This window comes from Cetorhinus maximus, chromosome 4, assembly GCF_964194155.1.
Source record: "Cetorhinus maximus chromosome 4, sCetMax3.hap1.1, whole genome shotgun sequence".
Lineage (NCBI taxonomy): Eukaryota > Metazoa > Chordata > Chondrichthyes > Lamniformes > Cetorhinidae > Cetorhinus > Cetorhinus maximus.
The window spans coordinates 170,248,696-170,276,438 of record NC_135882.1 but is presented as its reverse complement, the minus strand read 5'-3'; the positions used below and the strand labels follow the sequence as shown (position 1 = coordinate 170,276,438).

The 27,743-nt window shown below is 44.9% G+C and overlaps 1 protein-coding gene across 1 annotated transcript; it reads left to right on the top strand.

The window, feature by feature from the left end:
- Positions 1 to 683: 683 nt before the first annotated feature.
- LOC144680107 (matrilin-1-like) lies at positions 684 to 27,361 on the top strand. Its single transcript, XM_078541252.1, has 9 exons — positions 684 to 696; positions 1,681 to 2,250; positions 4,682 to 4,804; positions 8,633 to 8,713; positions 13,187 to 13,267; positions 18,147 to 18,269; positions 21,474 to 21,887; positions 26,088 to 26,240; positions 27,231 to 27,361. Exons 1-9 carry the CDS (start codon positions 684 to 686, stop codon positions 27,359 to 27,361), a joined length of 1,689 nt encoding a protein of 562 aa, XP_078397378.1.
- Positions 27,362 to 27,743: the final 382 nt, after the last annotated feature.

Sequence of the window (27,743 nt, the reverse complement as noted above, 5' to 3'; positions counted from 1 at the left end):
AGGGCAGTGAGCTCATATAAGAGAGAACGTGACGAGTTGAGATGGAGGTTGGTATCACCGAGGTTGAGAAGTTGTTCAGTGCAGAGGCTGAGGTAAGGAAGCAGTGAAGAAATCTCAGTGAGAAAATTTTTATTGTACTTGAGAGAGTTGTTACGGACAGGTGGGGGTTTAATTTAGAACAGCCCTGATTTCTCCACTCACTATCTGTCCGTAAACAGAAAGGTGTCTTTGATTTGATTTTGACCCTTTTGTAAGTGATGGCGAGTGTTCCCCAACTCCTCAGTTTGGAGTGATCCAATCCTCTATTAATAACCCCACAGCAAACCCAAGATAAGGTAAAATAAGAGGGCTAGTTTATTTTACACACATGAAACACGGGAAGGGGTTTCGCAACATCCGACCCTTTTTGCATTCATACAATAAAAGAGGGATAAGGGAAAGATAGGGGTTCAGGGCTGAGACCAAGATAAAAATAAGAATTGTGGTTTTACGTGAGTAGAGCCCAGTAAGTCAATGTCCAGTGAAGGTTCCTTTCAGATGGCAGAATCCCTGGTCTTGCTCAAAGGGGTTCGGTTGCAGGTCAAGTCTGTTGAAGATGCAACAAAGTATTTTTGTATCCTGGAAATTAGTTCACTCTGTAGGTGAAATATGGGGTTTTTTCTGGAAATCAGACTTGAAGAGAGATGGAGGTCAAAGGTTAGCCTGGAGTCTGTATCCCTTCGGAGGTTAAGCTGCAACTGTAGATAAAATTCAAAAGCTGGATAATTAAAGGAATTCAAATAGCTCAAGTCTCGGTCATGTGACAGGGCGGTTTTTGGTTGAGCTATTCAGCTAACGAGGCCTCTTGTTAAAACCCGTGGTGTTTTGAGCAGGTTAATTGTGGAACCATTAGCATAACATTGGAGATGAGGAGTCACAAATAACTCTGCCTTTGTCCATAACAGGCTAATCTGCTAATCCATTGCGTTGGCTTGGCTAGAATGTTATAAGGAGGAGTGTTACACACCAGGGGTTTGATATGTTATCTATTGTCTGTGTTTAAACTGCCCAGAAACTTCCAGAACTACCATCATGTGATCAGCGGCAGCCATTTTATCATTCCAGCCATTTGTCCATTTTTTAAAAAAATGTTATGAAGTAGCCAGGCTGATATCTATATATGGATAGGGACTGGACAGGATGGTACAGAACAATGGCAGAATGAAACTAGGATCGAATTCCCTGGAATTTGGAAGCCTAAAGGATGATTTGACTGAAATTTTCAAGATATTAAGGGAAACAGTTAGGGGGGGGATCGTGAGAAACTACTTATGCAGTTTGTTGGGTGTGGGATGGGAAAGGTCTAGGGTATAGTCAAAAAATTAGGATTTAGAATTAGGAAAGATTTCTACACGTAATGCGTGGTAGAAGTTTGGAACTCTCCTCTATAAATGGCAGTTGGTGCTAGATCAGTTGTAAATTTTGAAACAGAGATTGATAGATTTTTGTTAACCAAAGGTAATAAAGGATTTGGGACAAAGGCAGGTAGGTGTATGATATCATTTGAATGGCAGAACAGGCTTGAAGGGCTGAAAGGCCACCTGCTGTTCCTACATTCCTATTGTGATTCTGGTACCTATGTCAGAAATGTTTCCATTGCATGTTATTTTCTAAAAAGTAAATGGTTGTGTTTCTTTCCAGAGGAACAATGCGTTGGCAAGGCGTTAGACTTAGTTTTCATCATTGACAGTTCTCGGAGTATACTTCCTGCTGACTTTGAGAAAGTGAAGGAATTCATCAATAATATTCTCAAATTCCTGGATGTCGGCGCAGATAAGACGAGAGTCGGCCTTGTCCTCTATGGCAGCACTGTTGAAAGCGTGTTCTCCCTCAAAACCCACAGGAAGGTGGGGGACATGATGAGAGCCGTCAAGGACATGGTTCACCTGGCAAGTGGCACCATGACGGGTCTGGCCATTGAGTACACAATGAATGTGGCATTCTCTACGCATGAGGGGGCAAGGCCATTCAACAGAAATGTACCACGAGTGGCAATTATAATGACAGATGGGCGACCCCAGGACAAGGTAGCAGAAGCAGCAGCTCAAGCAAGAGACTCGGGTATTCTGATATTCGCCGTTGGTGTAGGGAGAGTAGACATGGAAGCTCTCCGACTGATAGGGAGCGAGCCACACGAGAAGCATGTGTTCTTTGTGCAGAATTTCAGCATGATCCAAACTCTCCTCTCCGAGTTCCAAACCAAAATATGTGGTACGTAAGGACGTCTTTGCATTATCATGTTTTAAACACACCATTTAAAAGTAATCAGTGTCATAGAAAGCAGCTGGTTTGGTGGCTAACACTCTCACCTGCAGAGAGTCAGAAGGTTGAGGGTTCTCAGTCCAGAGACTTGAATGCAAAAATCTAGGTGGGCACTACTAGGAGTGCTGCACTGTTGGAGATGCTGCCTTTCAGGTGAGAGGTTAAGCCAAGGCCCCAGCTACCCTCTCAGGTGGATGAAAAAGACCCCATGGCATTATTTCAAAACTGAGACTCATATAATAGGTTTGGTGTCAACTTGGATTTAAAAAAATTTGCCTTAAGAACAGAAAGCAGCCAATTATGGTAAAATGGTTAGTTTTCAGAATGGGGAATTGTAGACAATGATGTTCCCAGAGGTTCAGTGCTAGGACCACTGTTTTCTTAAAATAAATATAAATGACTTGTATATTTGAATACAGAGTAAAATTTAAAAATTTATCATTGATACCAAAATTGGAGGTGTGGCAAACAGTGAGGATGACACCTATCGACTGCAACAGGACATAGGGGTAGGCAAGTGGCAGATGGAATTTAATACAGGAAAATAAGGCACTGTATTTTGTCAATCGAGGTAAGAAGAGGCAATATAGATTTAATGGCACAGCTCACAAGAGTGTGAAGGACAGAGAGATCTGGGAGTTCATGTGCATCGATCTTTGAAGGTGGCAGGACATATATAGTGAGAGAGTAGCAGGCAAAGCATCGGAGGTCATGAGCTTCATAAGCAGAGGCATTGAGTACAAAAGCAGGGAAGTTATGCTGAACCTTTATAAATCTCTGATCAGGTCACAACTGGAGTATTGTGTCCAGTTCTGCTTACCACAATTTAGAAAGGAGAAGGTTCAGAGGAGATTTACCAGAATGGTTCCAGAGATTGGGAATATTAGTTGTAAGGTTAGGGTGGAGAATCTGAGCGTGTTTTCCTTGGAGCAAAGGAGATTGAGGGGAGATTTGATGGAGGTGTACAAGATTATGGCAGGTTTAGATAAGGTAGACGAGGAAAAGCTGTTCCCATTAGCTGATGGTACAAGGACTGGGGGAGACAGAGTTAGATTTTGGGCAAAAGATGCAGGGGAGGATGTGAGAAAGAACTTTTTTATGCAGCGAGTGGTAATGATCTGGAACTCACTGCCTATGAGGGTGTGGATGTGGAGATGATGAATGAATTCAAAATGAAATTGATCGGATTGGAAATAAACTTGCAGGGATACAGAGATAGAATGGGGGAATGGGACTGACTGGATTGTTCTACAGAGAGCCAGCTCGGGCTCGATGGGCCAAATGACCTCCTTCTGTGCTGTAATGGCTCCATGACACCATGACTCCTTGGGCTGAATTTCACAAGGTCCTCCCTTAGCCCCCCCAGCTAAAAGAGTTGGGGGAAGTCCAGCAGGTGAAGAATGGTTTCCCCACAGCCATTTAATGGCAAGCCTCAAGGTGGGATTTCTGTCCCCTCAGGGACAGGACATCCCGCCTCAGAGAGCCGTGAGCCAATCAGAGACCATCAACATAACTAAAACAGATCATCTGGTCATTTATTGCATTGCTGTTTGTGGGAGCTTGCTGTGCACAAATTGGCTGCTGTGCTTCCTATGTTACAAGAGCATCAATGCTCCAAAAGTACTTTATTGGCTGTGAGGTTCCTTGGGACATCCCGAGGACATGAAAGGTACTTTAGAAATGCAGGTTCTTTCATTAAATTAGCTTTGAGAAGGGATCGCATGAAGGCCCATCCTATCCACGAGCCGTTAGGAATGTGTAAGCCTTTTTTAAGTTTGCTGGCCCCGTTTATTTTGCTTTTAAATACAATCTAGATCCATGAAACCCACGACCACTTAATTAATGCCAATCAGTGCCTATTAGCCCGAAACGCCAGTCATTACTGGTCAGAATGATAGGACTTATTGGGCCCGCTTTCCTTCGCTATAAATTAATAACACCACTTAATGCTGGTTTTTTGCACTAAGTAGGTACATTCACTGACAGGAACAACTTGTCTTAATCAAGAAAAAAAAATATGCAATGCACAGTGGGTTTCACACAGCACCCAAGGAGGTCACTGGCCCACCTTGTCTAGCCAGCTCTTTGAAAGAGCGGGTCAAGTTGGAATAGGTTCGAACCCCACTGTGGTAGCTGGTGGAATTTAGCTTCAGTTAATAAATCTGGAGTATAACCCCTTATGCATGGGTTTTCTGCGTAACCCAGCTCAAGGGTTTATCCAATTCCCTTTCGAAAGTTACTTTTGAATCTATTTCCAGCACCCCTTTCAACCCGTACATTCCAGCTCTTTTCATCCCGCCCTCTCTGGCTCCTTCCCTTTTGCAATGCTTCCCTGTTAAGGGTTGTACTAATTGTACGTTTTTTTTTAAACTGCCTATAGATGCAGACCTCTGCGGAGTGGTTGGCCATGGCTGTGAACAGATCTGTATTAATACACCGGGATCCTACATTTGCAAGTGTAAGAAAGGATTCATCCTAAACAGCGATCAAAAAACCTGCAGAAGTAAGGCCGGTGGATGTTTTAGTTTAAATCTCTTTGACGATTTAAATAGGAACTTCCTGCAGATGCCACATCAGCTCCTCGTGATGCTCACAACTGGTAAAGAAGGTTAATAGCGGATCTGAAAAGGTGCAAGGGGATAGTCCAGTGTGTTCAACACCTTGTGGGCGACCTGCGGCTCGAAGTTTGTTAGTCTTGCACGGTTATGAGGGGTTTTGATAGATAGGGAGAAACTGTGCTGCTCCACCTAGCGGAGCTGGTGGTGTATTGGTGTATTGGTGTAGTGGTGTAGTGGTGTAGTGGTGTATTGGTGTAGTGGTGTAGTGGTGTAGTGGTGTACTGGTGTAGTGGTGTAGTGGTGTACTGGTGTAGTGGTGTATTGGTGTATTGGTGTAGTGGTGTAGTGGTGTATTGGTGTAGTGGTGTAGTGGTGTATTGGTGTACTGGTGTAGTGGTGTAGTGGTGTAGTGGTGTACTGGTGTAGTGGTGTATTGGTGTATTGGTGTATTGGTGTAGTGGTGTACTGGTGTAGTGGTGTACTGGTGTAGTGGTGTACTGGTGTAGTGGTGTATTGGTGTAGTGGTGTACTGGTGTATTGGTGTATTGGTGTAGTGGTGTATTGGTTTAGTGGTATATTGGTGTATTGGTGTAGTGGTGTACTGGTGTAGTGGTGTAGTGGTGTACTGGTGTAGTGGTGTAGTGGTGTACTGGTGTAGTGGTGTATTAGTGTATTGGTGTAGTGGTGTACTGGTGTAGTGGTGTAGTGGTGTAGTGGTGTACTGGTGTAGTGGTGTAGTGGTGTACTGGTGTAGTGGTGTAGTGGTGTACTGGTGTAGTGGTATAGTGGTGTATTGGTGTATTGGTGTAGTGGTGTAGTGGTGTACTGGTGTAGTGGTGTACTGGTGTAGTGGTGTAGTGGTGTACTGGTGTAGTGGTGTAGTGGTGTATTGGTGTAGTGGTGTAGTGGTGTAGTGGTGTACTGGTGTAGTGGTGTAGTGGTGTACTGGTGTAGTGGTGTATTGGTGTATTGGTGTATTGGTGTAGTGGTGTACTGGTGTACTGGTGTAGTGGTGTATTGGTGTATTGGTGTAGTGGTGTAGTGGTGTATTGGTGTAGTGGTGTAGTGGTGTATTGGTATATTGGTGTAGTGGTGTATTGGTGTACTGGTGTAGTGGTGTAGTGGTGTATTGGTGTATTGGTGTAGTGGTGTATTGGTATATTGGTGTAGTGGTGTATTGGTGTACTGGTGTAGTGGTGTATTGGTGTATTGGTGTAGTGGTGTAGTGGTGTATTGGTGTATTGGTGTATTGGTGTATTGGTGTAGTGGTGTATTGGTGTATTGGTGTAGTGGTATATTGGTGTATTGGTGTAGTGGTGTAGTGGTGTATTGGTGTAGTGGTGTATTGGTGTAGTGGCGTAGTGGCGTATTGGTGTAGTGGTGTATTGGTGTATTGGTGTATTGGTGTAGTGGTGTATTGGTTTAGTGGTATATTGGTGTATTGGTGTAGTGGTGTAGTGGTGTATTGGTGTATTGGTGTAGTGGTGTATTGGTGTATTGGTGTATTAGTGTAGTGGTGTATTGGTATATTGGTGTATTGGTGTAGTGGTGTATTGGTGTAGTGGTGTATTGGTGTATTGGTATATTGGTGTATTGGTGTATTGGTGTAGTGGTGTAGTGGTGTATTGGTGTATTGGTGTATTGGTGTAGTGGTGTATTGGTGTATTGGTGTAGTGGCGTAGTGGTGTATTGGTGTAGTGGTGTATTGGTGTATTGGTGTATTGGTGTAGTGGTGTATTGGTTTAGTGGTATATTGGTGTATTGGTGTAGTGGTGTAGTGGTGTATTGGTGTATTGGTGTATTGGTGTATTGGTGTAGTGGTGTATTGGTGTAGTGGTGTATTGGTGTATTGGTGTAGTGGTGTATTAGTGTAGTGGTGTATTGGTATATTGGTGTAGTGGTGTATTGGTGTAGTGGTGTATTGGTGTAGTGGTGTATTGGTGTATTGGTATATTGGTGTATTGGTGTACTGGTGTAGTGGTGTATTGGTGTATTGGTGTAGTGGTGTAGTGGTGTAGTGGTGTACTGGTGTAGTGGTGTAGTGGTGTACTGGTGTAGTGGTGTATTGGTGTATTGGTGTAGTGGTGTAGTGGTGTACTGGTGTAGTGGTGTAGTGGTGTATTGGTGTATTGGTATATTGGTGTAGTGGTGTATTGGTGTAGTGGTGTATTGGTGTATTGGTATATTGGTGTATTGGTGTATTGGTGTAGTGGTGTAGTGGTGTATTGGTGTATTGGTGTATTGGTGTAGTGGTGTATTGGTGTATTGGTGTAGTGGCGTAGTGGTGTATTGGTGTAGTGGTGTATTGGTGTATTGGTGTAGTGGTGTATTGGTTTAGCGGTATATTGGTGTATTGGTGTAGTGGTGTAGTGGTGTATTGGTGTATTGGTGTAGTGGTGTATTGGTGTATTGGTGTAGTGGTGTATTGGTGTAGTGGTGTATTGGTGTATTGGTGTAGTGGTGTATTAGTGTAGTGGTGTATTGGTATATTGGTGTAGTGGTGTATTGGTGTAGTGGTGTATTGGTGTAGTGGTGTATTGGTATATTGGTGTATTGGTGTAGTGGTGTAGTGGTGTACTGGTGTAGTGGTGTACTGGTGTAGTGGTGTACTGGTGTAGTGGTGTAGTGGTGTATTGGTGTATTGGTGTATTAGTGTAGCGGTGTATTGGTGTATTGGTGTAGTGGTGTATTGGTGTATTGGTGTATTGGTGTATTGGTGTAGTGGTGTATTGGTGTAGTGGTGTATTGGTGTAGTGGTGTATTAGTGTAGCGGTGTATTGGTGTATTGGTGTATTGGTGTAGTGGTGTATTGGTGTATTGGTGTATTGGTATATTGGTGTATTGGTGTAGTGGTGTATTGGTGTAGTGGTGTATTAGTGTAGCGGTGTATTGGTGTATTGGTGTATTGGTGTAGCGATGTATTGGTGTATTGGTGTAGTGGTGTAGTGGTGTATTGGTGTATTGGTGTAGTGGTGTAGTGGTGTATTGGTGTATTGGTGTAGTGGTGTAGTGGTGTATTGGTGTATTGGTGTAGTGGTGTATTGGTAATGTCACTGATACTAATAATCCAGAGACAAAAATAAAAATACCTGGAAAAACTCAGCAGGTCTGACAGCGTCTGCGGAGAGGAACACTATCAACGTTTCGAGTCCGTGTGGCTCTTCATCAGATAATCCAGAGATCTAGGCTAACGCTCAGGGGAGTGGGTTCAAACCCCACCGTGGCAGCTGGTGGAATTTAGATTCAGTTAATAAATCAGGAATATAAAGCACAGTCTCAGAATGGTGAACATGATAACTACCAGGCTGCTGTATAAACCCACCTTCACTACTGCCCTTCAGGGAAGGAAATCAAAATGTGACTCCAGGCGCACTGACATGTGGGTGATTCTTAACTGCCCTCCGCAATGGCCCAGCAAGCCACTCAATTCAAGGGCAATAAATGCTGGCCTTGCCAGTGATGCTTACCTCCCAAAAATGAATTTTTTTAAAGATCTCTCCTTTCCTTCAATTTCCATCCTTGATTTTAATTGCCCCACCATTGTTGGCCGTGTCTGCAGCTGCCTGGAATTCCCTCTCTAAACCACTGCGCCCCTCTCTCCTCCTTTAACCTCTCCACCTCCCTCTCCTTAAAAATGACCTATTTGACTACATTTTTACTGCCTAATACCTCCTTGCTTTTCTTGTGGCATCAAATTCTGTTTGTTAATGTTACTTGGGATGTTTTATTATGTTAAAGGTGCTATATAAATGCAAGCTCTTCTTGTTGTTGAGAGATTGACTGCTGCAGTCTTGGAAACCATGGCTGTGAGCATGAAAGTGCCAATACAGAAACCTCTTCCATCTGTCGATGTTGTACAGGATACGCATAGAAACATAGAAACTAGGAGCAGGAGTAGGCCATTCGGCCCTTCAAGCCTGATCCGCCATTCATTATGATCATGGCTGATCATCCAACTCAATAGCCTGCTCCCGCTTTCTCCCCATATCCTTTGATCCCTTTCGCCCCAAGAGCTATATCTAACTCCTTCTTGAAAACATACAATGTTTTGGTCTCAACTACTTTCTGTGGTAGCGAATTCCACAGGCTCACCACTCTCTGGGTGAAGAAATTTCTCCTCATCTCACCATTTCACCAAGGCCCTGTATAATTGCAGCAAGACATCCCTGCTCCTGTACTCGAATCCTCTCGCTATGAAGGCCAAGAAACTATTTGCCTTCTTTACCGCCTGCTGCACCTGCATGCTTACCTTCAGCGACTGGTGTACGAGGACACCCAGGTCTCGTTGCACATTCCCCTCTCTCAATTTATAGCCATTCAGATAATAATCTGCCTTTCTGTTTTTGCTACCAAACTGGATAACCTCACATTTATCCACATTATACTGCATCTGCCATGCATTTGCCCACTCACTCAGCTTGTCCAAATCACACTGAAGCATCTCTCCATCCCCCTCGCAGCTCACCCTCCCACCCAGCTTTGTGTCATCTGCAAATTTGGAGATATTACATTTAGTTCCCTCATCTAAATCATTAATATATATTGAGAATAGCTGGGGTCCCAGCACCGATCCCTGCGGTACCCTAGTCACTGCCTGCCATTTGGAAAAAGACCCGTTCATTCCTACTCTTTGTTTCCTATCTGCCAACCAGTTTTCTATCCATCTCAATACACCACCCCCAATCCCATGCACTTTAATTTTACACGCTAATCTCTTAAGTGGGACTTTGTCGAAAGCCTTCTGAAAGTCCAAATAAATCACATTCACTGTGGCTCCCCCTCATCAACTCTACTAGTTACATCCTCGAAAAATTCCAGATTCGTCAAGCATGATTTCCCTTTCGTAAACCCATGCTGACTCTGTCTGATTCTGCCACTGTTTTCCACGTGTTCAGCTATAAAATCTTTTATAATGGACTCCAGAATTTTCCCCACTACCGACGTCAGGCTGACTGGTCTAAAATTCCGTTTTCTCTCTACCTCCCTTTTTAAATAGTGGGGTTACATTAGCTACCCTCCAATCTGTAGGAACTGTTTCAGAGTCTATAGAATCTCGGAAGATGACCACTAATGCATCCACTATTTCTAGGGCCACTTCCTTAAGTACTCTGGGATGTAGATTATCAGGCCCTGGGGATTTATCGGCCTTCAATGCCATCAATTTCTCCAGCACCATGTCCCTACTAATACTGATTTCTTTCAGTTCCTCCCTTTCACTAAACCCTGTGTTCCCCAACATTTCTGGTATGTTATTTGTGTCCTCCTTTGTGAAGACAGAACCAAAGTATGTATTTAGTTGGTCAGCCATTTCTTTGTTCCCCATTATAAATTCCCCTGTTTCTGACTGTAAGGGACATACATTTGTCTTCATCAATCTTTTTCTCTTTACATACCTATAGAAACTTTTAAGTCAGTTTTTATGTTCCCTGCAAGCTTACTCTCACACTACATTTTCCCCTTCTTAATCAATCCCTTGGTCCTCCTTTGCTGAATTCTAAAGTGCTCCCAATCCTCAGGTCAGTTGTTTTTTTCTGGCCAATTTGGATCTAATACTATCTCTACTTTCCCTTGTAAGCCATGGTTTGGCCACCTTTCCTGTTTCACTTTTGCGCCAGACAGGAATAAACAATTGTTGCAGTTCACCCATGCGCTCTTTGAATATTGGCCATAGACTATCCACCATCATCCCTTTAAGTAACGTTTCCCAATCCATCATAGCCAACACCTTGTGATACACACTGAATCCAGACAGGAAGACATGTCGATGTAAGCAATTGTCCAGGAAGTTTGCTTAGGATTTAATTTGTTTGATCTGTACTTTTCCCTCAGAGCTGTAAGTTTCCCAGGTCTCTGCATAGTGAGCTGTATCAGACATCAATTTTAGCTCTCACTTTTCTTCTGAGAGAGGATCTGGCACTCTGTTCCCCCCAAAGCTATTGATAGAATTTTGTTGAGGTAAGAGTATTAAGGATATGGAACCAAAGTGAGTCGATCAAGTTGAGATCCAGATCAGCCATGATTTCCTTGAGTGGTGGGACAGGCTCGAGGGGCTGAATGGCCTCCTCCTGTTCCTATGCCACATGTGAAAAATATTCTGACCAATACAGCTATTCCTGAAATAACTGAGGTTTAAGTTGAAGGCGGGTGGTTTCTTTGGCCAAGTTTTATCAGTTCTCAGCTGAGATTCATGTGGAGAATGGGAGGAGCATAAATACCAGCATGGACCAGTTGGGTCGAATGGCCTGTTTTTGAGCTGTAAATACTACGTGACACATAGGAACATAGGACATAGGAACAGGAGTAGGCCATTTGTCCCTTCGAGCCTGCTCTGTCATTCAGTAATGTTATGGCTGATCTGGTTGTGGCCTCAACTCTTTTCCAGAGCTTAGGGCCCAGGCAGCTGAAGATACGGCCACCAATGGTGGGGCAGTTAAAATCAAGGATGTACAAGGGACCAAAATTGGAGGAAAGGAGAGATTTTTTAAAAATGCCCACCATAAGCCTTGACTCCCTTGACTAGCAAAAATCTGTCTAAAGCAGCCTTGAATAAGCTTCAATGGCCCAGCCTCCACCGCTTTCTAGGAAGAGAATTCCACATACTAACAACCCTCAAAGAAAAAAATTCTCCTTTTCTCCTTCTTACAAGGGAGACCTCTTATTCTTAAACTGTGTCCCCTGGTTCTAGTCTCTCCCACAAGTGGAAACATCTCCCTGTATCCATCCTATCAAATCCCCTCAGAATCTTATATGTTTCAAAAAGGTCACCTCTCATTCTTCTAAACTCCAATGGGTAAAGGCCCAACCTGTTCCACCTTTCCTCATAAGATAAACCCCTGATCCCCAGAATGAGTCAAGTGAACCTTCTCTGAACTGCTTCTAGCGCAATTATATCCTTTTTCAAATAAGGAGACCAAAGCTGTACACAGTATTTCAGATGTGGTCTCACCAAGGCCCTGTACAGCTGCAGTAAAACTTCTCTACTTTTATATATTCCATCCCCCTTGCAATAAACACCAACATTCAATTTGCCTTCTTAATCACTTGCTGTACCTGCATACGAACTTCGTGATTCATGTATCAGGGCACACAGATAAGTCTAAAGCATTTGCAATAATCTTCAGCCAGAAGTGCCGAGTGGATGATCCATCTCGGCCTCCTCCAGAAGTCCCCAGCATCACGGATGCCAATCTTCAGCCAATTCGATTCACTCCACATGATATCAAGAAATGGCTGAAGCCACCGGATACTGCAAAGGCTGTGGGCCCTGACAACAATTCGGTAACAGTACTGAAGACTTGTGCCCCAGAACTTGCCACACCCCTAGCCAAGCTGTTCCAGTACAGGTACAACACTGGCATCTACCTGGCTTTGTGGAAAATTGCCCAGGTAGGTCCTGTACACATAAAGCAGGACAAATCCAACCCGGCCAATTTCCAAAATCCTGGAACTCTCTCCCTAACAGCTCTGTGGGTGTCCCTAAACCACATGGACTGCAGCGGTTCAAGAAGGCAGCTCACCACCACCTTCTCAAGGGCAACTAGGGATGGGCAGTAAATGCTGGCCTAGCCAGTGATGCCCACATCCCATGAACGAATAAAAAAAAATCTATACCACTGAGTTCTGCAAGCTCTCTCCATTTAAATAGTGTACTACTTTTCTATTATTCTTGCCAAACTCGACAAGTTCACACTTTCCCACATTGTACACCATCTGCCAAACTTTTGCCCACTCACGTAACCTGTCTATATCCCTGAGTAGGCTCTTTACCTCCTCTTGAAAACTTACTTTCCCACCTATCTTGGTGTCACCGGAAAAATTAGCGTTCAGTCTCCTCTAAGTCACTGGCACAGATTGTAAATAGTTGAGGCCCCAGCACCGATCCCAATGGCACTCCACTAGGTCCAGTTTTCCAACCCGAAAATTACCTTTTTATCCCTACTTTCTGTTTCCTGCTGGCTAACTAATTCTCTAACCACGTTACCCCCTCATGCTGCCTCATGGTGGTAACTGTTCCTCACTTCCCCACAAGCGCACTTCCCAAAAACAAAATGGCAGCGATAGCAGTCATCACCTGGGATGGTCTAAATGAACAAACGAACCCTTGCAGCATCGAGAGACTCTGTGTAAAGTTAAGGAAGAGGGGCCACGAAGAAATCAAAGCAAACAAAGGACAACGCTAACATCATAGTTCAAAATCCAGAACCAAAGTCAGCGCAGACACAGGGACATAGCAACAGGAGGAAGCCATTCAGTCCCTCAAGTTTGCTAGTCAGTGAGATTTGAAACTTTCTGTTGGGCTCTCAGTGTCTTCTGTGCTCCTTTTGCAGGGTTCAAAAATCTATTTTTCTTCACTTCTGTACACTATGTTTCATGTATAAGGACAGCTGTACATCTTCAGTGTGTATTCAGTGAGAGCCTTCATTGAACTGATCTGAAGATGTCTGCCCCACGAGGCAGAGTGCCTTATGGCAGGCACATGACAACCCAGTTAGTCAGTGCAGCATTGCATTTCCAAAACCCAAACATATTTCATATAAAAAAAGACGCAAGCATCCCCTTTTTTTCATATTAAGTAAAAGATACAAACAAAAGGCCACGTTTATTGTCCACCTTTAGTTGAAATGAGGTAATGGTGGGCCTTGTCTATGAACCACTGCTGTCCTCCTCAGTTATGTAGGGAGTTCCAGGATATGTAGGGAGCCAGCAGCATTGACAAAATGGCATCATATGCCCAAGTCAGGGTGGTACAGTATTTGATGAAGAACTTTCAACCGATAGTGTTCCCGCTATATTGTTGCCCACGACATTACACACATAGGCCGGAATTTTCCGCTCCCGTTGGCAGCGGGCACGTTTGGTGGCATGAGCGGACAATATGGCAAGAAGGCCAAAAACCGGCTTTACGCTGTCACGAAACCAGTTTGTGATCGTCTGCTCCGCCCGTCAATGGTGGGCCGCGTTTCCCAGCATCCAGCGTTGGGAACTTAATTTTAATGCACTTGCGTCTCATCATTGTGCCTGTAAACCGGAATCATCCCCCCCCCCGCCATGTCAAATTTACCTCCCACGTCGGCGTGACTTCAGAACGGCGTGAGTTACGGCTGCCTTTAGAAGGCGTGCGCCTGGCCAGCTGAACTTCGAGGGGAGCTCGGAGGAAGGTGCACACAACCTTGTGTGGCATTTGTGAGGATCACACGTAGGACATCAAGGAGGAAGCGCTGGACATTCAGGCGGAGGTACAGACAAGTCATTTTCTCCCAGCTGTCTTTCAGTGCGATGCTAGGGCAAGGGCTCCAGTGCAGGTGGGGTCGGGGGGTGTGCAAGGCAGGAGATACTGGTGAACATACACAAGCACATGCCAGGGTGGGGGAGGGATGGGGGGAAGGTGGGGGGTTGGGTGGGGGATGCGGCCACGCACTTGGAAAAGCTTGTCAAAAGTGAACATTCTTCTGCAGCTCAGACCGTTCAGCCGCAGCTCCATTGACAGGCTGGGAGTCGGAGCCTCTGATGTTTTTCTGCCCACTCAAGCAACGCAAAAGCATGAAAGTGCCACCAAATGCTCCAGAACCTGTCACCCCTCGGGCACAGGCTGCAAATTAATGTGTGTTTTAGGGGACAGCAGAACAATTGGACGACTGGGCAAGTTGGTCTATAGACTGCACTTGTTATTCCTGCGGGTGACCGAGAACCAGTGTTGCTGAAGACTGCGCGTGTCTAGGGAACTGGTCAGTCACATATGCCACCTGCTGCAGGATTTAGCGCCACGGGGACATGGAGGGCATCCACTGCCAGTGGCTGTGAAAGTGACCACGGGGTTCAATGTTTACGCCAGTGGCTCATTCCAGGGCTCCACAGGTGACCTGTGAGGGATCTCACAAGCCTCCACACACAAGTGTATCCAGGAGGTCATAGACGCCATCTTCGTGAAGGCACAGAACTTTGTGCATTTCGACTAGGATCAGGGAAGCCAGGAAGCAAGAGCGCTGGGATTTGCACAGATCTCTGGTTTCCCACAGGTGCAGGATGCCATCGACTGCACTCACATGGCGCTTAGATCTCCGTGGCAACAAGAGTGCAGTATGTGAATCACAAGGGCTTCCCTCACTGAATGTTCAGCTGGTGTGTGACCGCACGTACCATTCCCAGGGAGCATCCACCACTCCTACATCCTCAGCAGGTCTCAGATCCCAGACACCCTCCAGGGGCCACAGAAGCTGCAGGATTGGCTCCTCAGGGACAAGGGCCACCCGCAGAGGACGTGGTTGATGACACCCGTTCGGTGGCCTCAGACTGCAGCAGAGCGACGGTGTAACGAGGCTCAAGCCGTGACCTGGGCTTTTGTGGAGCAAAGGATAGGCGTTTTGAAAATGAGGTTCTGGTGCCTCGACAGGTCCGGTGGAGACTGCAGTGGTCCCCAGAGGGTGTCACGCGTCATCTTCGCTTGCTGCGCGCTCCACAACCTGGTGCTGCAACAGAGGGAGGACCTGGAGGAGGAGGAGATGGAAGAGCTGCACGTCTCCTCCGATGAGGATGACATCGAAAGGGATGAGGTCCTCAAAGGTGAGGATGCCGGTGATAAGGCCATCACAGTAGCCAGATGAGGCAGGCATGCTCATGAGGCCCTCATAGCCGCAAGATTCGTGGAGCTTGATGACAAGATGTAGTGAGGACAGTCCTGACATCCTCACCTTGCATCTATGAACATCTGACTCTTGTGTGGCTGATGGCAGCGCACATACCCTCAGTGCTCAGGCTCATGCCATGGAGACACAGAGGAGGTCCTAATAGTCGCTAGATTCCAGGAGGATGATGACACGCAGTAAGGACACTCCATAGATCTTCACATAGCCTCTGTGAATGTCTAACTCCTGTCTGGCTGAGGGCAGCTCGCTTGTGCTCTGTGATCAGAATCATATCATACAGATGCAGCCATAAAACTTTAAATGCACCTGATCCTTTGTCCACCTTCAGCACCCGCCCCCTTTAGGAGCACAGCATCACTGGTCACAAATGCTGAAGAGATTGGGACCAGCCCCACCTCAAAGGTGCTGAGACACACAGGAGAGAATGACAGAACTCTGTGACGCCTGCCCACGACTTCCTGGCAGCAATGGCAAGCACCATCGAGGTGCAGGCATCAGTAATGTGTCCAAGGCATATGAGGCCAGACCATCACTTTGCTCTAAAGGTTACATAATGCACAGGGGAGAGGCCCTGGACTGGGACACCTGCCTTTATCTTGTGCAGAAAGGTTTCACATCTGAGTGACATGAACACTGCTCATCAGAACAAGGAGACATAGGCAGGGAGACATTCTTGGGATAAAAGCAAAATACGGGTCTTACGGACACGAAACATTCTCTCTCCACAGATGCTGTCAGACCTGCTGAGACATTCTTGGGAGTTTATTTACAATAGTGAACATTATGTAAAAGTGATTAAGATCTGTGCCCACATGGTGCAAATACATCTTCTTAACCTGCCTCTATGTCTTGGTGCTCCCCCAACATACACAGCGGAGGTTGAGGCAGCCTGCTGACTGCTATGCCCTTTCTGCAATGACCTTGACAGGCGTCCTCTGGAGGGCCGAGACCTGGAAGGCCTCGGCCTGCTTTAGGTGTCCTGTTGTAGGCCAGCTACACCTTCCACGGCCTGGTAAGCTGGAGCTGTGAGGGGTCACAGGAAGAGGTAAAGGTTTTTCTCCTGAATTAGTTATTGGATTTATTAGTGACTACCTTACATTTACGGCGCCTAGTTTTGGGCTCCCCTACAAGTGGCAACATGCAGTACGACCGCGGCAGTAGCCCAGCCCATTGACCGGAAAACCAGGGGCAACGCCACCGCAGCCATTTTTGGAAGTCCCAATGGGATTCACTGTCATGGATATGAACACAGGTCAAGTGAATTCCTGTGGTCTGGATGATGATGAACTATAAGCATCGCTGTGAATGCACCTATCTAAATCAGTGGAGAGCATTCTATTTACTTTCTTGATTCTTTCGTGGGAATGTGGGTATCACCGACAAGGCCCATTCCTAATTGCCCTTGAACTGAGTAGCTTGTTACGCCCGGCGCTGGGGCTTCCATCCCTTTAAGGGCAACGATCTCTCCAGCCAATTGGAGGGCGGGCAGCTATTCAGTCCCAGCAGCGCCACTGGGAGCACTGGCCACTGCTGACACTGCAGCAGGCCCTAGATCTGCCAGCATGGGGGAGGCCCAGCAATCGAGGCGAATTTGCGGGGCTCGCTGAGTAGTGGTTCCAGCTGTGATTAAATGTATTTCTGGAGGTTTCATTACATGACTTGCCCCCACGCTCTAGCTATTATTCGGCAAAAGTATCCATCCCTGTAACACTGCCTTCCTAGGCCAATTGGAAAACAGAAAAGGCTGATCACTCAATTGGATGATGCTTGACTGTCAGCCAAACAGCCTTCTTTTCCCCATTTTCAATATTCTGAACTCTGGCAACGAGAAATGTTCAACAAAAAATAAAAAATGACAAAAAAAATCCTTCTTTGTGTCCCCATGATTTTTCTCCAGGGTTGCACACAGCAGTGTCCTGGAGATTGATCTTCAATTCCTGGAGGCCAATCCTGGAGGGTTGGCAACACTACCAGTCAGGCAGGCCCTGGTGAGAGGTTGTCGCTCTGGAGGTTGGGGCTCTTTCAGTGGGGAACGGCCCTCCTTGGGCCACAAGCTGCCCAGTCGTGAGGGCCCTCCCAACCCCCCACCCCCATGAGCCCACAGGGAGGCCATCAAGCTTTTACTGAGCTGATTACCCACGTGGTAGAGGTCAGGCAATGGCAGCAGGAGGAGGCCCTTAAGTGGAAAATGAATGGCCACTTAAGGGCCTCAATTGGTCTCTGGTCAGGAAAGCTGTCCTTGACCTTCTCTGCCCCTGGCTTAATCAGGTGGAGTCAGTAAGGCGACTGGCATGACCCACTCCACCCCCTCCCCGCTGCCTTTCCTCCTGATTCTGTAGCCCTCCAACCCACGCCCCCCCCCAAACCCCTGCTTCCCATCCTGCTCTGTGGGGGAGAACAAATTCCGCCCATCTTCTTAAAGATTTAAAATCTTAAAGTCGTCCATCAGGTTGCCCACTCAGCTTTAAATGAGAACTCAGAGAGACATGTGAATGTTTTTTGTCAATGTGATGGAGGGAGTTTGTGGCACAGGATTTCCAGATGTTTAGTTGTAACTTCTCTGAAATATATAATATATCTATAATATATATCTTTACGATGGAAAGGACAGTAACAACTGCTTTATTCTCTGTCCTTATTGCAGGAATTGATTTCTGTGTCCAGGCTGGGCATAACTGTGAACATTACTGCGTGAGCACAGAAGACAGTTATCTCTGCAGATGTCGGAAAGGTTACATACTTAACCCTGACGGGAAGACCTGTCAGCGTAAGTCTTTCTACTTTTCTCTCACGACTCACCATCTTCACTTTCTTTTAAACCTTGCCTCATAATGAGCTGAGTTCATTTTATTCCAATCCAACAAACAGTTGCAGAAATGGAGGAGGGGGCAGTGGCATAGAAACTGAATTAATATTCCCGAGACCCAGGGTAATGTTCTGGGGACCTGGGTTCAAATCCCACCACAGCAATTCGCCACAGTGAGTTTTGAATTTAATAGAACTGGAATTAAAAGTCAGATGGTGACCATGAAACCATTGCCATTGTCATAAAAACCCATCTGGTTCACTAAGGCAATCTGCCATCTACAGACAAGTATCCTGATGAGTGCAGAAATACTCAAGTTCCGTACTACCAAATGATCACCAAGGCTCCTTTCAAACCCATGACCATGACCACTACCATAGAGAAGGACAGGGCAGCAGATAGACCACTTGGGAGTTCCCCTCCAAACCGCTCACCATCCTGACTTGGAAATATATCATCGTTCCTTCACTGTTGCTTAGTCAAAAATCCTGGAACCCCCTTCCTAACAGCAATGTAGGTGTACCTACACCACAAGGACTACAGCGGTTCAAGAAGGCAGCTCACCACCATCACCTTCTCAAGGGCAACTAGGGATGAGCAATAAATGCTGGCCCAGCCAGTGAGGCCCACATCCTCTGAGATGAGGAGAAATTTCTTCACCCAGAGAGTGGTGAGCCTGTGGAATTCGTTACCACAGAAAGTAGTTGAGACCAAAACATTGTATGTTTTCAAGGAGTTAGATATAGCTCTTGGGGCGAAAGGGATCAAAGGGTATGGGGAGAAAGCGGGAGCAGGCTATTGAGTTGGATGATCAGCCATGATCATAATGAATGGCGGAGCAGGCTCAAAGGGCCTATTCCTGCTCCTAGTTTCTATGTTTCTTTACCCCCACCCCTCCCCGCTCTCCCAGCTCACCTCATCAGCAATGGATAAACCTAACTTAGCTGGAGAACAGTCAAAAGTTGCAACAAAATTTCATCTTTCAAACTTAGCATATTTATGTGTATGATTTACTCAGGCACCAATTCCGTCCTTATTAGGAACTGATCAAATCCACTCTGTCCTTCTGTGTGTATCTGGAGTTTTTCAGTCATTGCTGAATGTGTGATATCTCTCACTCTCTGTCGCTGTGTCTGTGGATGTCTCTCTTCCTAGGAGCATTTCCTTCACAGTCATAAGAAATAGGAGCAGAAGCAGGATATGGAGGCATTCGAGGCTGCTTCAGCATTCAATAAGATCATAGCTGATCTTATATATCAACTCCATTTTCCTGCCCTACCTCTTGCTTTCCTTAAAGTCAAAAAATCTATTGATCCCATTCTTAAATATATTCAATGGCTGAGCTTCCTCAGTCCACTGGGATAGAGAATTCCAAAGATTCTCTATGGTGATCTGTGATTCTCTCCGTTCAGTGCATGAGTTTTGTTTCCTGTTGCATTGCCCTAGTTCCTCTCACTTGATCCTGGTACAGAGTTGATTGAGACTTATAGTGTCTGAGTGGGCGTAAGAGTGAGAGTGCGTGAGTAAGCTGGTACCTTGAAATCTTTATTTAATGGGAGTGGGTCTGACTGCCTGTTCCTCCCCTGTAGGAATCGACTACATAGAATCTGCAGCACAAAAGCAGAATATTCAGCCCAAAGCATTGGAACTGGGAACTGCAGCCCAAATCCACATTGTAAAATGTTTGTCATCTTTTAGTTTTAATTTGTTCTTGGGATGTGAGCTCTGTTGGCAAGGCCAGCATTTATTGCCCTTTCTTAGTTGCCCTTCAGGTGGTGGTGGAGCTGCCTTCTTGAACCGCTGTAGTCCATGTGTTGCAGATACACCCACAGTGCTGTTAGAGAAGGAGTTCCAGACCTAGCAGCAGCGAAGGAACGACGATATAGTTCCTAGTCAGGATGGCGTGTGGCTTAGAGGGGGACTGGGAGGTGGTGGTGTTCCCATGCGTCTGCTGCCCTTGTCCTTCTAGGTGGTAATGGTCATGGGTTTGGAAGGTGCTAAGGAGCCTTGGTAAGTTGCTGCAGTGCATCTTGCAGATGGTATGCACTTCTGCCACTGGGCATTGATGGTGGAGGGAGTGAAAGTTTAAGGTGGTGAATGGGGTGCCAGTCAAGCAACACAAAAACAGAATTACCTGGAAAAACTCAGCAGGTCTGGCAGCATCGGTGGAGAAGAAAAGAGCCGACGTTTCGAGTCCACAGGCTGGTTGCTTTATCTTGCATGGTCTCAAGTTTCTTAAGTGTTGTTGGAGCTGCACTTATTTAGGCAATTGGAGAGTATGCCATCACATTCCTGACTTGTGCCTTGTAGATGGTGGACAGGCTTTGAGGAGGCAGGAGGTGAGTTACTCGTTGCAGAATTCCCAGCCTCTGACCTGCTGTTGTAGCCACAGTATTTATATGGCTGGCCCATTTGAATTTCTGGTCAATGGTAACTCATAGAATTTTGAAGGTGAGGGATTCAGCAATGGCAATGCCATTGAATGTCAAGAAGAGGTTAGATTCTTTATTGTTGAACATGGCCATTGTTTGGCACTTAACTGGCAAGTAACATTTAAATCACTTTTTCATCCAACCCTGAATGTTGTCCAGGTCTTGGTGCATGCAGACACAGACTGCTTCAGTATTTGAGGAATTGCTAGTAGTACTGAATACTTTAAACATCCTCAATTCTGACCTTATGTTGGAAGCGAGGCCATTGATGAAGCAGCTGAGGGTGATTGGCCCCTGGGCACCACCCTCAAGAACTCCTGCAGTGATATCCTGGGGCCAAAATAATTGACCTCCAACAACCAAGACCATCTTCCTTTGAATGAGTTTCCCCCCAATTCCCATTGACTTCAGTTTTGCTAGGGCTCCTTGATGCCACACACTGTCAAAAATGCTGCCTTGATGTCAAGGGCAGTCACTCTCAACCCACCTCTGGAATTCAGCTCTTTTGTCCATGTTTGGGCCAAAGCTGTAAGGATACTGCTTTCCTTCTGTAATCATTAGCCAAAATAAAGATTAGTTAGATCTGTATTTATAGCTCCAGCTCCTGCACAGAGGATTAAAAAGCACACGTTAACATGCATCTAAGTTGGAAAAAAAAGGTATGATGATGCTCATGGCTGTGCATTGCCCACAAGATATGATTAACATATATTCTTCTGTTTGTCTGCTGTAGAGTGTACCAATGGAGCAATGGACCTTGTGTTCTTCATTGATGGATCAAAAAGCCTTGGAGCAAAGAATTTCCAGTCAATGAAACAGTTTGTCAACAACATCGTGGATGGGTTGGAAGTTGCACCGAACGCCACCCGAGTGGGTCTGGTGCAGTATTCCACTAAAGTGCGGACCGAATTTCCTCTCCGGCGCTACAGCACGGTGAATGACGTCAAGGCTGCAGTGAGTCGAGCGAAATACATAGGTCGAGGACCCATGACAGGAATCGCTCTGAGGCAAATCTTTAAAAACAGTTTCAAGGTGGCTGAAGGGGCTCGAATGCTTTCGGAGAATGTCCCAAAGATAGCGATCGTGTTCACCGACGGGCGGGAACAAGTTGACATCGTGGAATGGGCAGCCAAAGCAAAGGAGAATGGTAATGCACATTTCATAATGTTGGCCAAAGAGGGTATTCTCCCATAGAATCATACAGCTTACATTTTTATAGTGTCAGTCATGACTTCCGCCTCTTAGTCAGAAAGTTGTGGTGTCAAGAACCACTCCAAAGATTTGTGCAGAGAAAAACTAAGCTGACACTCCAATGCCAGTACCGAGGGAGTGCTGCACTGTCAGAGGTGCTGCCTTGTGGATGAGACAATAAACCAAGGCCCCATTTGCTCTCTCAGGTGGACCTCAGGGCAGTCTTTCCGAAGAGCAGCTATGGAGTTCTCCACAGGGTCCTGCCCAATATTTATCTCTCAATCAATATCACTAAAAAACACTGGATTATTTGGTCATTATCACATGGTGTTAACGCGAGCTTACTGTGTAAAAACTGGCTGCCGTGTTTCCAATATTACAATGGTGATTACACTTCAAAAGTTCTTCTGTAGATGCAGAGTGCTTTGGGGCATCCCAGGGTTGTGAAGGGTGCTGTATAAATCCAAGACTTCTTCTTTCAAACAGAAGTAGGCCATTCGGCTCATCATGCCTGCTCTCTGAAAGAGCTGCCATTATCTGTCTTTCGGCCCATAGTCCTGCAAATCTTTCCTTTTTTAAGTATTTATCTCGTTCCCTTTCAAGTGTTACTATTGAATCTGCTTTCACCACCCTTTCAGGCAGTGCATTCATTTTAACTTGTTTAAATTCTAATCATTTAGGGATATTGGTTTCCAATTGCAGAAAAAACAGTGCAACAAATGTACCCCACAATAATTACCCATTATTTTCCCACACATGAAAATCAATAACATGGCTGAAGATACCTCAGTGCAGTATTGAGACTGCTGCATTGCCTTTGGAATACGACATTTTAAACAAGGCCCTGTCTTTTCAAATCGATACAAAAGATCCCAAAACATAGGAACAGAAGGAGGCCATTTCCTGTTCCCCCATCAATGAGATCATGGCCAATCTTCAAACTAACTCTACATACCTGCCTTTGCCCCATGATTGTACCATTTGTGGGAACTTGCTCTGTGCCAATTGGCTGCCAGGTCTCTTGCATGACAACAGTATCCCATAATACCTTTAGTTAATAAAAATCTATCAATCTGAGACTTAAAATTAACAATGAATCTAGCACCAATCACCATTTGTAGTAGTTCAAAATCTCTACCCCACCTTCATGTGTAGAACTGTTTCCTAATTTCACTCCTGAAAGGTTTGACTCTAACTTTTAGACGATGTCAAGTCCAGGTCTCCCAAACCAGTGGAAATAGTTTCTCTATCTATCCCATTTGCTCCCCTTCATATCACAGAATTGTTACAGCGCAGGTTCACAATTCGGCCCATTGTGACTGCACTGGCTCTCCGAATTCACCTGGTGCTATTCTCCTACCTTCTCCCCATAACCCTGCAAATTCTTCCTTTTCAGTTATATGTCTAATTTCTTTTTGAATGGGGAGGTTGTGGCATATGGTATTGTCACTATTATTCTAGCGATCCAGGGTAATGCTCTGGGGACCCAAGTTCAAATCCCACCATGGCAGATGGTGGAATTTGAATTCAATAAAAATCTGGAATTAAAAATCTAATGATGATCATGAAACCTGTGTTTTTTGTTGTTAAAAACCCATCTGGTTCATTAACATCCTTTAGGGAAGAATATCTGCTGTCCTTACCTGGTCTGGCCCACATGTGACTCCAGGCCCACAGCAATGTGGTTGACTCTTAAATGCCTCTGAACAAGGGCAATTAGGGATGTGCATTAAATGCTGGCCTAGCCAGCGATGCCCATATCCCATAAACGAATAAAAAGACTGAACCTGCCTCCACCAAACTCTCAGGCAGTGCATTCCAGACCTTGCTACGTGAAAAAGTTTCTCTTCATATTACTTTTGCTTCTTTTACTCTGTGCCTTCTCATTCTTGATCCTTTTGTGAGTGGGATCAGTTTCTCCCTTTGTACTCTGTCCAGGCTCCTCCTGATTTTGAATACCTATGTCAAATCTTATGCTCGTTGACTCATTCCTCAGGGCAATGCCTTGATCAATCAGGGTCAAGCTGCCTGGTTTAAATTTCAAACAATGCTTGGCAGTTAACTGTCAGTCACCATCACTGGTGCATTCTCCATAATAATATCACTTGCCAACCAATCAGCACTCTCTTCACATACAGTATAAATTGTTATTTTCCCCTTATATTTTGTATTCTTGCAAGTGTCCTGATAAGTACAAGATGAAAAGCTTCAACAGAATGTCTCTTTTTTCGGCAATACTCAAGTTCTGTACTACCAAACAACCATCAATATCTCTTTGTAATTTTACATTATCATCTACATTACTTAGAGTACCACCCAACCCTGTGTCATCAGTAAATTTGGATATGTGACTTTCTATGTCATTGAAGTGTTAATAAATATGGTAAGTAGTTGAGGCCCCAACACAGGAGTCACATCCTGGCAATTAAATTATCTGTCCATTATCCCTACTCTTGGTCTCCTGTTGCTCAGCCCATTTCCTAACCAGGTCAATAATATGCCTTTCATTTCACAAGCTTCAACTTTAGCTAACAGTTTCTTATGAGGGATTTTATCAAATGCCTTCTGAGAGTCCACATAAATAATATCCACAGACATTCCCCAACCACTATTTTAGTCACCTCTTTAAAGAAAGTCAATCAGGTTCATCAGACATAACCTTACCCTTTATAAATCCGTGCCAGCTCTCTCTGATTAGCTGAACATTTAAGGTCACCTTATCCTTAATTATTTATTCATGATTTCCCAACAAAACCAAACAAAGTTACACACTTATCGTGAGAACTTCACAGAAAGAAAGGGCTGTATTTATATAGTGCTCTTTATGACCTCAGAATGCCCCAAAGTGCTTTACAGCCAGTGAAGTACTTTTGAAATGTAGTCACTGTTGTAACGTGAGACACCTAGGGGTTTTCTGTTAGGTGAAGCAGCCGGAGCCCGAAGGACACCCAAAGCTCCGCTTCAAAGATGCTTAGACAACCGTGGCATGAAAACGTAGACATGGATTTTCTCACCTGGGAGACACCAGCTGACGACAGGGGAAAATGGTGACATCACCTGTGAGATGGTGATCAGTGACTACAGCGGCTTGGCAACCAGTGCCAACACCGGAAACAACAGCCCTCAAGGACCCACCTGTTAACCATTTCATATGCAGCACTTGTGGCCTCTCATGGATCAGATCCTTCAGTAAAAGTGCACCATATGAAGCTACCCCATCCCCAAAGGAGTTTATTTACTGCATGTCCATAACCTTCTGTAGATGGAAGGATGCCAATGACAACAACGAATGCAAGAGACGCAGAAGCCAATTTGCGCACATCAAGTTCCCACAAACAGTAAAGTCATAACGACCAATATTTTTTGGTGATATTGACCGATGGATAAATATTGGCCAGGGCACCTGCTTAATTCTAAGGTGCTGTCATATTTCAGAGACTGAAATTAAAAGCAACTGCAGTAAGGACATTTAGTTCATATGGTTACACCATCCTTTCCAATTCATCATTGGAGGCCTTTACAACATACTGAAAATGAATTGCAAGTTGAGGCTCCAATGCACTATTTAATAGGCTCTAGGGCACTGACTTGTGAATCTGATCATGGCTGAGTTTCTTCATTTTTGTTGTGTCCTCAAGTCAAGGCATCAAGTGTGGGGCCAAGCCAGACACCACTTTGATTTGAGTCATAGAGTCAAAGAGGCCTACTGCACAGGAAAAGGCTCTTCGGCTCATCGAGTCTACGCCAGTCAAACAAGTACCTAACTATTCTAATCCCATTTAGAGTTGTTTATTTTTGTTGCTTAACACTTCACATGTGTCCCCATTATAAAGGTATAATTGTTCATCTTTGATTATCAGCTAAGGGTAAGATTTCATAGAATCACAGCACAGGAGGAGGCCACTTGGCCCGTTGTGCCTATGCCAGCTCTTTGAAAGAACAATCCAATTAGTCCTTCTCCCCTGTTCTTTCCCCACAACTCTTGCAAAGCTTTTCATTAAGTGTTTGCCTAATTTCCTTTGAAAGTTCCTATCAAATCTGCTTCCACTCACCCTGTCAGTCCATGTATTCCAGATCACAACAACCCGCTGTGGCTCTATGGCACGCAGAAGGCAAAGAGAAACAATATAATATACTTATGGAACTGTCTCAACAGGTATCAATATATACGCTATTGGGGTTGGCAAGGCAATTGAAAAAGAATTACAACAAATTGCTTCATTTCCTCAAGACGAATACTTGTATTACACAAAAGACTTCAGAACCATGGGCGAAATTGCAGAAAAACTGAAACTACAGATTTGTAAAGGTATCTCAAGTAACTTTTATTTATTCATTCAAGGGATGTGGGTGTCACTGGCTAGGGCAGTATTTATTGCCCATCCCTAATTGCCCTTGAGAAGGTGGTGATGATGCCTTCTTGAACTGCTGCAGTCCATGTGGTGTAGGAACACCCACAGTGCTGTTAGGGAGGGAATTCCAGGTTATGAACCAGCAACAGCGAAGGAGCGTACTGTAATTCCTGTTAGGATTCCCTCCAAGTGTCACAGCACAACATAACTCCTGCCAAATAGAAAGTGGGGAGGAGTCTGAAGTCAATAATAATATTTGATACCTAATCAGCTGGAATATAGCAAGTAATTCTTGACCCATTTACACTGGTGCGTTTCTTCCTATAGACAGTATCATTTGTTTCTAGGTGCAGTTAGTTGTAAATTTAAAGCTCCAAACATCTGGAAGTAAGGAACTTTACAAACCGAACTAGTGGTGAGAATATGAAATTCGCTGCCATATGGAATGGTTGACGACGGTAGCATTAAAGCATTTATAAGTGGTTTGGTGCAAACATGAAGCAGGGGATAGAAGGATACAGAGACGGGATTGGAAAAGGTAGACTGGGGGGGTAGTATAAATACTGGCATAGGTCTGTTGGGCCAAATGGCCTGTTCCTGTGCTTTAGATCCTATGTAATTGGAGGGAGGAAATGTTTTGCTATGATGCACTGGTCATCACAGTGTGGGGCAGGCTTGATGGATCAACTCATCTTTTCCTACCTGTCAATATTGCAGGTAATTCCACAACAACTAAGGTTTGGGTTGGATCAATGAAAAGCAGGAGACAAAAGGAATTGTGGCCAGAACATTCATTCTCATGTGGGGTGCAAAACAAAGTGGAGTCAATGAAGAGGAAAACTGGGAAGGGCGTATAACTGATAGCCCTGCCAAAGTTAAAAGATGAGCCCTATGAACCATCCACACAATAAATACTCAATTAATACATGTATATTAATTATTTACAGGAAATCCATCACTTGGGGATCAATGCAAGTGTGAAGCAGTTGCGTCATTTCAGATTAATGCTAATGAAAAAATACGAACACTAACCCAGAAATATATCCTTTCAATGTATAATGCAATAATACTTTGCTAATTTTCATTTTCTTCACAAAGGTGCGAATGCCCATATGAACAAGAAGTGGATTTCTTCAAATTGTTTTATAGACATTTTAGTGGCAACAGATAGTGGAGACTGCATTGCAGTCTGTAAACAAGGGAAGGAGGAAGGAGCCAAGGATAGGTATCAGCCATGGCTCAGTTGGTAGCATTCTTGCCTCCAAAAGTTGTGGGTTCAAGTTTCACTTCAGAACTTGAGCATAAAAAACAAGACTGATGACACCAGGAAGTTCTGAGGAACAAAGGGACCTTGGCGTGTGTGTCCTTAGATCTCTGAAGGCAGAGGGGCATGTTAGTGGGGTGATGAAAAAGGCATATGGGACATTTGCCTTTATCAATCGAGGCATAGATTACAAAAG

What these genes read in the sequence shown, in the direction of transcription:
- LOC144680107 (XM_078541252.1), top strand. An exon ending in CTCTTCCATCTGTCGATGTT is followed by an intron (nt 8,714 to 13,186) that starts GTACAGGATACG and finishes CTCCTTTTGCAG; the next exon opens with GGTTCAAAAATCTATTTTTC. An exon ending in GAAACTACAGATTTGTAAAG is followed by an intron (nt 26,241 to 27,230) that starts GTATCTCAAGTA and finishes AATTATTTACAG; the next exon opens with GAAATCCATCACTTGGGGAT.